The sequence below is a fragment of the Rhinatrema bivittatum genome, chromosome 1 (genome assembly GCF_901001135.1).
Source record: "Rhinatrema bivittatum chromosome 1, aRhiBiv1.1, whole genome shotgun sequence".
Taxonomy (NCBI): Eukaryota; Metazoa; Chordata; class Amphibia; order Gymnophiona; family Rhinatrematidae; genus Rhinatrema; species Rhinatrema bivittatum.
Window position 1 is genome coordinate 537,570,238 of NC_042615.1, and position 12,819 is coordinate 537,583,056.

Below are 12,819 nucleotides of genomic sequence, written 5' to 3' on the forward strand. Positions count from 1 at the left end.
TAGAGTCTAACTTTCAAACCTATTCATAATACTTCATTTGCTTGTGCAGGAGCTGCCCAGTTTATAAAATTCCAAGTAGTTCTGCTCTGAAAGAACGCATGTATCTCTTAGATTGCGTGAACAACACCAATGCAAGAAAATGCATATTTTCTCTACCTATTTTATAAACATATGCGTGCATAATTTGGGTGTGAAAAAATATAACATCTATGGATAATAACCCTGATTTATATGTGGAGGCAGGTATTTTATACTGTTTGATGATAACCCTGATTTATATGTGGAGGTAGGTATTTTATACTGTTTTAGAAATACTTGTGTGGGTACTTGAAATCAACAATTTGCCAATACCTCCGCCAATTCATGCAGTCCTTCCCCAGTTCACATAGACCCTCTAGCTCTTCACCCTGAACTCCCACCAATTTACCCAGACCTCTCACCCAAAAACTGCAGACAATAGACAAGTCCGATTTTGCTTATGCTAGTCAGTCAGGTGTAAAAGCATACAAATAAGTGATAATTTATATGTGTATATCTCTTATAAAATTGCAACTACCTTGTGTACTTCTTGACTCCGACCCAGAATACACCTAGACCACCATTTTTTTTGCACCTGTAAAATGTACACATAAAACCGAAAATACACTTGTGCTATCGATGTTTATATTATAGCATATGCAACGTTTGGCTAGCTGTGGGGAGGCCCAGTCACTGGACGCCAAGACTCCTTTCGGCTCCCACGCTGTCATTGGAATGCCGCCACTGGCTCCCTTCTTAGGCATGTGCCCCTACACTGCTTATCAAGGTCCCACGGCGGGAACTCTGGTGCTTCTTCATGATGTCAGTCCTGCTGGTTTATTTAAGGATGATCCCAGCAATGGGATTTTGCCTCAGTAACAGTTCCCCTGCCTAGCAGTGTGTGTGCTTCTCCTGTGTCTTTCCTGTGCCTTGCCTCGTTGTCTTCCCTTGCTCCTTGCCTTGTTGTCCATCTGCCTTGCCATAGTCCGTGTCCTGTCTTCCTGGTCCTCTCTGTCTCGATCTGCTTCCCGGTATTGACCTCTGCCTTGGACGTGGATTTCTCTCTTGCCTGCTACCTGCCTCCAACCTCTGCTCTGGACCTGGATTATGCTCTGCTCACTTCCTGCCCTGATCCTCTGTTCACTGCCTGCCCTAACTTTTGGCTTGGCCCTGGACTCTCTCCTTGTCTTTGTTCTGTGGGACCATCGTCTAAATCCTGCCGGTCTCTGGAACCCAAGGGCTCAACCTGCGGGGCTGGTACAGGTGAAGCCCCAGCTCTGTCCCAGCCCAGGGTGCAATCACCAGCTGTCAGCATGGTGAGTTACCTACTAGGTTGAGCCAACCTCGCCACAGCACAAGAGTCCACTACCCTTACAAGATTGCTGAGGCTATGGACCCAGTGGACCTGGCTGCCCTCCAGGCTATTTCGGAACTTGACAATGCATCTAACAGCAGCAAGGGATCCTGGATCTGGTGACTGGAGTGCTTGAGGGACTTGCAATAAGGATGGATGCCAAGCAGCCCCCCACTGCCAATACCGGTTCCACCTCCTGTGGTCCTGCCACCACTGGAACTGGCTCATCTCTCGAGACACATTCCACACCTACCACTGTCTCCCCGCTACCTCAGGGACCCTAAAGAATGCAGGAGTATTCTGAACCAGTGCGGAATGAACTTTGAGCTCCAATCAACCCTGTTCCCTACTGACTGAGCCAAGGTAACATATATATTCTCATTATTGGGTGGTACAGCTCTTGCCTGGGCATCTTCTTTGTGGGAGCATGAAGACCTGATTCTTGAAGACCTCATCTTTGATGAACCTGGCTGTGCCTCCTCCACAGCAGCTGAGCTTCTTTGGATCCGTCAGGGCACATGCACGATCGGAGAGTATGCAATACAATTCCGCACTCTGGCTTTGGAGCTACAGTGGGATGAAGATAGCCAGACAGTCATCTTCTGGCAGGTGCTGTCTGGTCGGATCAAGCAGGAGCTGGCTGGCCATGATGTTCCACCCACATTGGATGGCCTAATTGCTCTGGCTATCCGTGAACGAAACCAGGAATACAAGGTCTCTTGGTGACCTATCCATCTGGCCTGGAATTCCAACCCCCTCTAGCGCCCACGCCCAGCTTGGAACTGACACCTTCTGCTGAGGAACCCATGCAATTTTCCCATTCAAGACTATCCCAGGAGGAAAAACAGAGGCAGAGATAACTCAGGCTGTGCTTGTATTGTGCTAAATGGGAGCACTTTGATAGTCGCTGCCCTGAGAAGTCAGCAACTCTCACACCTAGGGTTGGTCAGAAAGGCAACCCTAGGTCGGATACCTCTCTCTCCATAGATGCTGGTACCCGTCTGCCTGTTCCCGGTGAAGTCACTGATCCACACTGAGGCTTTCTTGGACTCTGGGCTAGGTGGGAATTTTATAGAAGAGCCCCTGGTTCGCTAGCATGGCCTGCCAACAATGTTGCAAGGCCTTCAGTCCCACGGGTTGGGACCCATCCAGGATGGCTTTTACCTTAGCGGGGTTCAAAAGAAATTTCTATCGGGAGATGTAACTCAAAATTGGGAGTTTTTCTTGTTCAAATGTGCATTTTTCCAGCTTCATGTATAGGTGTTGTTCCCGCAGTCTTTGTAACACTTGCCTGGCCAGCTCTCAGTGGTGAACCAATGATTGTGAGAAAATGAGGCTGTCGTCTAAATAGACTTGCTCCTTGTCTTGTCGTCTTGTCTTGCTGTGTTGCCTCTGATACCCTGTTCGCTTGTCTTGCCTTGTCCATCTGCCTTACCATTGTCCTCCATGTCCTGTCTTTTCAGTTCTCTTTGTCTCGGTCTGCTTCCCAGTATTGGACTTGGATTTCTCTCTTGCCTGTTGCCTACCATTGACCATTAACTTGGACCACTGTCTTGCCTGCCGCCTGCCACCAATCTCTGCTCTGGACCTGGATTATTCTCTACTCGCTGCCTACCCCAGCCTTTGGCCTGTGCTTGGTGATTCTTCGTTTGCTGCCTGCCCTGACCTCAGCTTGGCCCCAGACTCTCTCCTTGTCTTTGCCTTGTGGGACCATTGCCTAAGTTCTGCTGGCCCCTGGAAACTAAGGGTTCAACCTGCGGGGACCGGGGCTGGTACAGGTTAACTCTGTCCCAGTGCAGGGCTTGTCCGCCAGCTGTTGGCATGGGCCTAGTGGATTCACCTACTAGGCTGTGCCAACCATGCCACAGCACAAAAATCTACTTCCCTTACTGCATATATTTGAATACATGCTACTTATGTGCATATTTGCTATTTTTATGTTCAGAACCCCTTTGAAAATTTACTCAATATTGTGTAATGTGTTACCATAATAACTCTGAAAACAATACCTGCAGATTATTATTTTTATTTTACATTCTGTCCTTGCATTAATTTGCTTGAAAATTAACAAAAAGCATTGTTTTTCAACTATTAGCTACAACACAAGAGTATTGCCAAGTACAAACATTTGATCTGATTTGTTGAAAAAGTACAAAAATAGAATTAGCTTTCTTTTCTAATGGCAATCATAGTGGAATATCCATGATCCCTGAGTACAGAGGTCTAATAACCATCTTGGCCCTGGAGATAACAGGAGTCTTTGTAGGCTGTGATACTGTTCAAAGGACCCATTAAAAAGATGTGGCAGTTCATGGGATTTGAAACTGGACAGACCTCTTTTCCATATGCCTCTGAGATCTTGAAAGCTCATGTACAATAGGGGTGTGAATTGTGTGATCGATCGTCTTAACGATCGATTTTGGCTGGGGGGGAGGGAAATCTGATCGTCGTGTTTTTATTTTTTTAAAAATCGTTAAAAATCGTAACTCGGGGGAGGGCGGGAAAACCGGCACACCAAAAAAACACTAAAACCCACCCCGAACCTTTAAAACAAATCCCCCCACCCTCCCGAACCCCCCCCCAAATGTTTTAAATTACCTGGGGTCCAGTGGGGTGGTCCCGGCGCGATCTCCCTCTCTCTGGCCACGACTGCGTTAAGAGAAATGGTGTCGGTGGCCCTTTGCCCTTATCATGTGACAGGGCAAAGGTAGCGCCGGCGCCATTTTGGTTCCTGGCTCCCGACATCACGCGTGCAGGAGATCGCCCCCGGACCCCCGCTGGACCCCCAGGACCTTTTGGCCAGCTTGGGGGGGCCTCTTGACCCCCACAAGACTTGCCAAAAGTCCAGCGGGGGTCCGGGAGCGACCTCCTGCACACCCGTATGACATAGTGAGGGCAAAGGTAGCGCCGGCGCCATTTTGAAGATTGGCAATACGGCCCGCGTGCAGGAGGTCGCTCCCAGACCCCCGCTGGACTTTTGGCAGGTCTTGTGGGGGTCAGGAGGCCCCCCCCAAGCTGGCCAAAAGTTCCTGGGGATCCAGCGGGAGTCCGGGGGCGATCTCCTGCACGTGTGATGTCGGGAGCCAGAAACCAAAATGGCGCCGGCGCTACCTTTGCCCTGTCACATGATAAGGGCAAAGGGCCACCGGCGCCATTTCTCAACGCAGCCGTGGCCAGAGAGCTGGAGATCGCGTCGGGACCCCCCCACTGGACCCCAGGTAATTTAAAACATTTGGGGGGGGTTCAGGAGGGTGGGGGATTTGTTTTAAAGGTTCGGGGTGGGTTTTAGGGTTTTTTTGGTGTGCCGGTTTTCCCGCGCCCTATTTAACGATACAATACAAATGCCCCTGACGATAAATCGGGGGCATTTGTATTGTATCGTGCACTCTAACGATTTTGGACGATTTTAAAATTATCTGACGATAATTTTAATCGTTCAAAAACGATTCACATCCCTAATGTACAACATCCCTTTTGTTGGTCTTTTAAAAGCTGTCACAGCCTACAAAACCTCCAGTGATACCTGATGAATGCGCCCTTTCGTGTAAACCAATCATTGCTGTGCCAGTACGATTGCTGTTAGCGAATAAAGTAATTTCGTGCCATTTCATAATTGTAATAATAAATACCAGAATCGTACAAGTTTGAGAATGACTGTTCCTCACATAAAAAAACACAAATTCACTCGAAACATAGTAGGCTATCTTTCATAACTGCACAATCCTGATCACATCTTATTGTTAGTATTTGTATTTATTAAAATTTCTTAATCGCTTATGACTAGGCCCTAAGCGATATACATAAATAACATACATAAATATTACAAAAATAAATCTTAAGACAGAATTATATAACTAAAACAATTTACAGATTAAAGCAAGACGTTGCTTTTAAATATTACTCACTTGAGATTTTGAAATATGCAGAAAAGGTGTCAATGTGAAGGGGACTGTTGCAGTTAAGCCATGGAAAACAAAAATTGCAAGATGGAATTATTTCGGAATGATGGTCCCTGTGTGAGGGAAAAACTGTACTGATGAAATGAGAAATGGCTTGTTGGCGGGGACATTGTGTTGTCTAGAAGTTGCAATGCCAGTGATTTATTTGCGTTATATCCCATCAGATAAAGATGAGTGCCAGATTGGAGCCAGCAAAATCTGTGGAGAGCACACTGCATGCCACAACACGTATGGAAGTTTTTATTGCATATGTCTTGAAGGCTATCGCCCATCCAACAACAATGAGACATTTATTCCCAATGATGGCACTTTCTGTGCAGGTATAGAAACCACCTCCTAAGTGAAACCATACAAAAACAGCAGTAAGATCATTTGGAAAATGTGAACCATCTTTCTACATATATACAAAAAAAAAAACATTCCAAAAGGTTAAAAATATTGAGAGAAAAGAGGGAAATACTTAGAAACAGAGTACCGACTGTGTGATAGTACGCTATCTCATAATCATAAATACTTCTCCTCCGTCCAACTCCTTTTAACAGTTCATTTAAAAAAAACCATTTTTTTATGCAATTAAAAAAATATATTTCCTTTTAGATATAATAAAATATCTGTTAAATGTTTCTTTTCGAATAAACAAATGCCTAACAATTTCAGTTCTCTGTGACATGCTCAACACATTTATGTAAAATCTGTAATGCGAGTGACGTATAATAATCAAGAGTCCAGTGTACTTAAAGCCAGAGCATTTCTTCTTTAGGGGTGCGTCGCTCTTTTGTATACGCTGTCACTTACATGGCCCTTATGGTATTTGCATCCATAACTCGTCGCTGTCAAATGCTGAGACTGTTGGCGTCTGACGTCCCTTCCGAATCATGAGTGAGTGCGCTGTCAGTCACACAGACGGTACTTCGTTTATCAGTATTTCCTCCTTTTCTCTCACAATAATTCTAGCATTTTGAAATATTTTTATATACATAGAAAGGTGGCTCACATTTTTCCAATTTGGTTTCTAAGTGATCTTATTGCTACTTTCTGTTCAGGTACTTTGATTAACTGAAACACTAATGTACTGGAAAAATATAGGGGCCTACTAAACCACTAAATGAGTATTTATTGCTTGTTATAATGTGTCAAAATCAATAAATATGCATGTTGAGTTTGCTCTAAAATTTGTGGCTATCACAATTGTTGAGCATTCCTCCTCCATTGTGGATAATGCAAGAAGGGCCAGTTCTGGTCCTGAAGAGTCAAAAGCAGGTCGGGTTTTTCAGGATCTCCACCATGAATTTGCATGTGCTGCCCCCATTGCATGCAAATATATCTCATGCATATTCATGGTGGAGATCCTGAAAATTAGGCCCTCTTTTGTGTCTTTTGAGCACTGGAGTTGGCCACCCCTGTGATCTTGTACTGGGCGAAAATACTAGATTCTTTCCAAACGTTTCACTGGTCCAGTAGCTTAATTATCCAAGTCAGTGTACATGAGCTATGGAGACCACGTTAAGTATTTATCTCGGATGTGGCAGCAAGGCTCAAGGAAGAGAGCATGTATTCTGTATATTGGGAGGGTGATCTAAAGCAGAAATGAATGCTCTGGGGATTGCAGGAAGTGCCAAGTGCTGATGGGTTTAGCATGAATTAGTAGGAGCTTAGGCACTGGATATGTCAGATGCATTGTGTGGAGGGGAAAATGTACAAAGTAAAACATCATTAGGCCTGTGAGCAGAAGGTGCTAATTTACTGTAATGAATTGTAAATCCAATGTGTTGATTCAGTGTTTTATTTTTAGAATTTAATAGAATGTTTTCCTTCCCTAACTGTTTGCAAAGTTGCCTTTAAAAACTAATAAAAGATAAATTAGCGAATGAGTATCCTGGTTATGCTGTGGTCAGATTAAAGTTTATTGGTAGCGGGGCCATCCTGATTTGGAGGGCATATCTGGTATGTCCCATATAGCATTAGGGAGTATTTATAACAGTGGTAACTGATCCATGTCCTTCTGTGGGTTTGTTATTTCCTATGGGAATGGTCATTTATATATGCTTGCAGGTCTTTCAGTTCCTCTTGTGGCAAAGCAGAGGACCTCTTGGTCCAGCTGCTGGGTTAGATAGTAGTTTGTTCTAGATGGGATGAGTGGGAGAGATGGGAATGAAGGTTGTAGACTGTTATAAGTAGCATGGTGAATATTTTGAAGGGCTTCATCCACAGTAAATGGAGCTTGTAGATCCTTATTGATATCTTTAGGTGGTGATAATAAATGGGTGGCATTTGTAAATATTGTCTAGAGGCACATGAACAGCCTGTGTTTCCTGTCTGAACTGAACCTAACTTGAATGTCTATATTTAGAGACTCAGCTTTTTTTGCAATATCAGCCTCTTAGTCTTTGTAAAAAGAAAGAATAATCTTTTCTGCATGAGTTTCACATTGTCACTTGTGGAAAGAGTTTGGTTTCAATTGTAAGAAATTAAAAGGATTCTAGAGATTTAATTTTTTTTTTTTAATTTTAGATATAGATGAATGTGAGATCTCTGGCTTGTGTGGACATGGAGGACTGTGCAGGAACCTCCCCGGAAGTTTTGAGTGCACCTGTATGAAGGGATTTAGGTCAGAAAATGGTACAGCACCATTTCAGCCAGCTGAAGACCCATCCCCTTGTAAAGGTACGATGTCCTTAGAGCATTTAGCATGCAGCAAGAAAGAATAAAGATTGGTTTATCATGCTGCAAAACTCTTTTGTTGCGACCTGTATTTGTGAGATTTTGAGGCGTTAGTGATAAAAACACCACTGAGGTGCCAAACATTTCGGGATCCAAGAGAAGCTTCAAAATCTTCAGTGGGAAGACAAAGACTGTGGCTGCAAACACCCGATTTATGAGAGCATGCTGACGGAGAACATCACATTGCAGGGCATGCTTTTGAAAAGAGAGGCAGATCAACTATTCATACTTTTCATAGTACTATGTTTCAGTTTGACTAGCATAAAACAATATGCATGCAAGTGTTTAAAGTCATGTGGGCATTTTCTTTTACTATAGAAATTCACTTAACAAGCACAGTTTCTGAAAAGAGCTTAAATTTGCCGAATTACGGGGCACTGACTTCAAAGGTTTCAGATGTTCACTGCAATCATAGCAGCAAACCCACAACACAAGCATCTCAGGTTCTGAACTTTCATCCTTAAACCTCTATAGCAGACTTCACCTTTTGAGCTAAAGGAGTAACTTCCTTATCCAAATCAGTACAGGATGCTTCTTCATTTTTCCTGGTTATTTGTTTCCCTTCCCTTATGAGTTCTTGTTACAGGTGGCAGCGCTTAGGGATATGACTAACTAAATAAATAAAATCAGGCATTAGCTATGAGTTATATTGTGTGAATGAATAAATTATAAGTCTACCATTTGCAAATGTCACTATAGATGTATTGAATAACAAAAAAAAAAAAAAATCAATGGAAAACATTCCTTTCATTTCCAGTTATTGACTGTGGATTTCCATTGTCTTTGCCTAATTCACTCTTTGAGTTACAAACAAATACAACATTTGGAAGTGAAGTGATTTACAAGTGCCAGAAAGGCTTCGTGCCTGAAAGCGGCAATGGCGCCTCGATCTGCACTGCGGAGGGGACATGGGAAGGAGCCAGCCTGACCTGCAAAGGTAGATCAAGAGCTTAAGCACAAAACGAAACAGCTAACAGATTGGAGACACGACAACTTAAGTTTCCCACTGCTGTTTTAAAAAATCAAGCAAAACTACTTTATTAAATTGACTAACTGAGTAAGGTGTTTGAATGACTTTCAACTGATGTACCTATGGAGTTAAAGACCATGGAGCATGTTGGGCGGAGTTTTCAAAACCCATGTTTTATGAGGTTAACTTTCAAAACTGGGTAAAATTCACATATACTGTACTCGAGCATGCGTATACTTGCAGTGTCGCATGTAAATATTAACAGGGAAAAAATGGGTGGTTTAGGAGTGATCTGGGGTGGGGTTTGGAAGTACCTGCACATGATGCTGTTTTGTAAGCAGTATGCAGAATTCTTACAATCATTACCGAACTTACCCATAAGACTTTATACCTGCTAATTACGTCCTGGAAATAAAATTGTACTTGTCTTTTTTAATTTTGTAGCCCTTATGCCAAGGGGCCATCTTCCCAGCCCCTGGGGAGTGTTGCATGTACTCTGGGGTATACTGTCTCTCAGGGGGCAGGCTGGACACAGGATCTCCTATTAGGCCAAAATGGCTGAAGACACTTCCAAAGAAATTCTAATGTCCACAAGTCTTTTGTGCTCTAAAAAATAATGGATATTGTAACACACAAAAATAACAGTATTTATTTATTATTTATTTAGATTTATATTTCGCTTTTCGCACTTTTTCAGCGCTTCAAAGTGGATTACATTCAGGTACTGTAGGTAGCCAAAGCATAGGTTTTGAATCGTAGTCCATTCTCTTAGTCACATAGCTTGTCATCTTGTTCAGATCACAAAAAAAGACTGAGCCTGAGGAAAGGATACAGGGGCAGGACACAGAGCTGGGACTGAGATAAAACACAGCAACAGGCAGGCTGGAACTGGATAAGGACTGGGACCAGGTACAGGCTAGGGTGAGACTAGACTCTGGAAAGGCAGGGAAAGGATACTACAACCAGGACTGGGCAGGACAAGACAAGGCAGATGTTCGAGACCAGCTCCCCAAAGGGGAGGAGTTAGCAATCTGATAGAGGCCAGCTCCCCAGAGGGGAGGCGTTAGCAATCTGTTATGAATCTGGATGCTGGCTACCTCCGTAGAAGGAGGAGTTAACAAGCTATAAGCGATCACCCCGCCAGGGGGCGAAGTAGCACTCTGTACGGATCTTACTAAGGAGTAGCAATCTGTTAGTGCTCTGCTCTTCCAGAGGGAAGGAGTAGCAACTGCTATGCTTTGTTCCTGTAGAAGACGAACAGCAACCTGTATGATTCCCATGGGGAGATAGCTATCTGATATGGGTCAGCTTCCTCAGAGAGAGGAGTGATGGTCTGATGTGGGTTGGCTCCCACAGAGTGGCAGATGATACCGCTCTATTAGTATAAGGAGTAACACTTAGTAGAAATAGTGAATCCCTGGGCCGATGGCAGATGACAGCGCCCTCAAATGGAGATCCTGAGAGGGACCACCGGCTAGGCTGGAGTATTGAGACAAACACAGATAGTTCTTTATTAGACTGGAAGTAGAACCACCAGAGGTGGCAATAGTGAGTTGATGTGCCTGGCAGGGCTGAAGTCCCTCTGATACTGGAACCACGATCTCTGAGTTGTTGAGCTGTAAGGAGAGAATATAAGTAGTGAGTAGACAGGGTATGCTGGGCATAACCAATGATAGATGATACACTCACAATAGTAGATCTCTGTAGTGTCTTCTATATGCAACAGAGAGTCTTCAGTATTCAGGAACAGGAGCCGCAGGCGAGTACTGGTTCCTATAGGCAGTCTGAAATAGAACTCACAATAACTGTGTATGAGATGGCTTCTGGAATAGAAGAGAGGCTAGGAGAGATTTAGGAACGTAGGCCCTCGTGGAGCGCGTACCGGTTCCTATCTGTTAATCTGTAATAATAATCCATAAGATATAGGTATGCAATATCTTCTGAGGAAGAAGAGAGCATGAGAAAGGAATTAGGAACATAGGCCCTCGTGGAGCGAGTATCGATTCCTACCCGTAATCTGCAATGGTAAATCAAGATCTCCATACCTGCGATAACGTCTTAGACTGAAGGGAGCCTTAGCGATTAGGAACAATGGCCCTCGTGGAACGAGTACCAGTTCCTGTCTGTAATAGGACTCACAGTGTTCATGTCTGCGATCGCCTCCAGGCAGTAGGAGTCTTCTGAGTCTTTCGGGAACATAGGCCCTCGAGGAGCGAGTACCGGATCCCGTCCAACAATCTGAAATCAAAAATAGAGAGAGTGGAGCCCCCGAGGAGTGGGTACTCCTGGTAAGTTTGAAAAGGCCGAGCAGTGGAGAAGAATTCCCCTTGCTGACTCGGAGTGTAGTTGCAAGTAGCGTGGACTGCCAAAGCAAGCCCCGTTGGAGTTCCTTGCTAACTTGTTTGTAGTTAGCAAACAAAGACCTTTTAAATTGAAAATGGATGACGTCAGTATGGGGGGACGCCCCCGAGGTACACGCCCTTGCTGGTACAAAGTCTGGAGCGCGCGCGCACCCTTACATCATCAGGAACATTTATTTTATTTTTATTTATTTAAGTTTTTTTATATACCAACATTCAAGACAGTAGTCCCATCATGCTGGTTCACAAGAAACAGGGGTGCAATAAACTTTACAATTTGAACAAAGGTGCAGAAAAGCAGTTACATGTAACAGGGAATCAATAACTAGGAGTAAGAAGGAAAATGAAGATCAGATAATTATATATATATATATAATAACATTATAAGAGGTGGTTATTAATGCTATAACTAGCGAAGAATGTTGATTGGAGGAGGTTAAGTAATGTTGGAGTTAGGAAAGGCCTGCGTGAACAGCCACGTCTTGAGTCTTTTCTTGAATGTTGAGATGCTGGGTTCCATTCTAAGATCCGGGGGCATCAAGATCCGGGGGCATCAAGATCCGTAGCATCAAGCCAGCCCGGAGACACCGGGACCAAGAAGTGGAGAGAAGCTGCGGCTGCATCTGTCTATCTGAGCCGAAGGGAGTCGCCACAAAGGTAGAGAGGTTGGAACGAGGGCGAGAATAGGCACGAACGCAACAGAAGATAAGAGCAGAACTGGACAAGGACTAGACAAGACAACACAGAACAAAGAATATAAAGGCCCAAAGGCATCAGTGTAGAAGGCCTGTAGGGTGCTAGGCATTAGGCCTGGAGGTCAGTAAGGAAGGAGAGACTTGGAGAGGCCAGAGAGCAAGATGCAAGGTAAGGACAGATTTGAAGGCCAAAGGGTAAGGTGAGACCTAGAGAAAGCCACAGAGCAAGGTATGAAGTAAAAACAGGCCCAGAGGCCACAGAGTAGGGTACAAGAGAGCAGAAAGTCCAAGGACCACAAGGCAAGGAGCAAGAAGGCCTGGAGGCCACAAGGCAAGGAGCATGGACCAAGAAGGTCCAGATGTCGCAAGGCAAAGAGCAAGAAGTCCCAGAAGCCACAAGGCAAGACCTGGATAGGCCGCAAGACAAGGAGCTTAGAAGGCCTGGAGGACCCAAGGCAAGGAGAAAGAAGGCCAAAGGCCATAAGTTATAAAATAAGGAACAGCAGCCAGAAAGAGCCAAGGATGACTCCATGAAGAAGCAAGGATATAATGGCAGGGCTGAGTTACATAGGGCAGGAGCTTAGATGTGGTGCAAGCAGTGAGGAGGAGCATGGCAAGGCTGGAGGCCAAGCTCGCTGAGGATTCCTGGTAGAGCAGAGGCTGTAAGACAGACTGAATCAGGAGGCCATTGAGGAGATGGCTCAGATAGCTCTGAACAGAGCTCACTGGAAGTCTCTGCAGA

At 44.5% G+C, this 12,819-nt stretch overlaps 1 protein-coding gene across 3 annotated transcripts in view; it reads left to right on the forward strand.

Moving 5' to 3' along the window:
- The window catches only part of SUSD1 (sushi domain containing 1), a 222,483-nt gene that overhangs the window by 20,692 nt on the left and 188,972 nt on the right, over positions 1 to 12,819 (forward strand). For 2 of the 3 annotated variants that reach the window (XM_029614437.1, XM_029614445.1), the window contains 3 exons: positions 5,496 to 5,651; positions 7,843 to 7,995; positions 8,810 to 8,989. In XM_029614437.1, coding sequence (XP_029470297.1) covers positions 5,496 to 5,651; positions 7,843 to 7,995; positions 8,810 to 8,989 — 489 coding nt within the window. The remainder of the gene's footprint in view (positions 1 to 5,495; positions 5,652 to 7,842; positions 7,996 to 8,809; positions 8,990 to 12,819) is intronic. The other variant, XM_029614451.1, reaches the window with a different exon arrangement.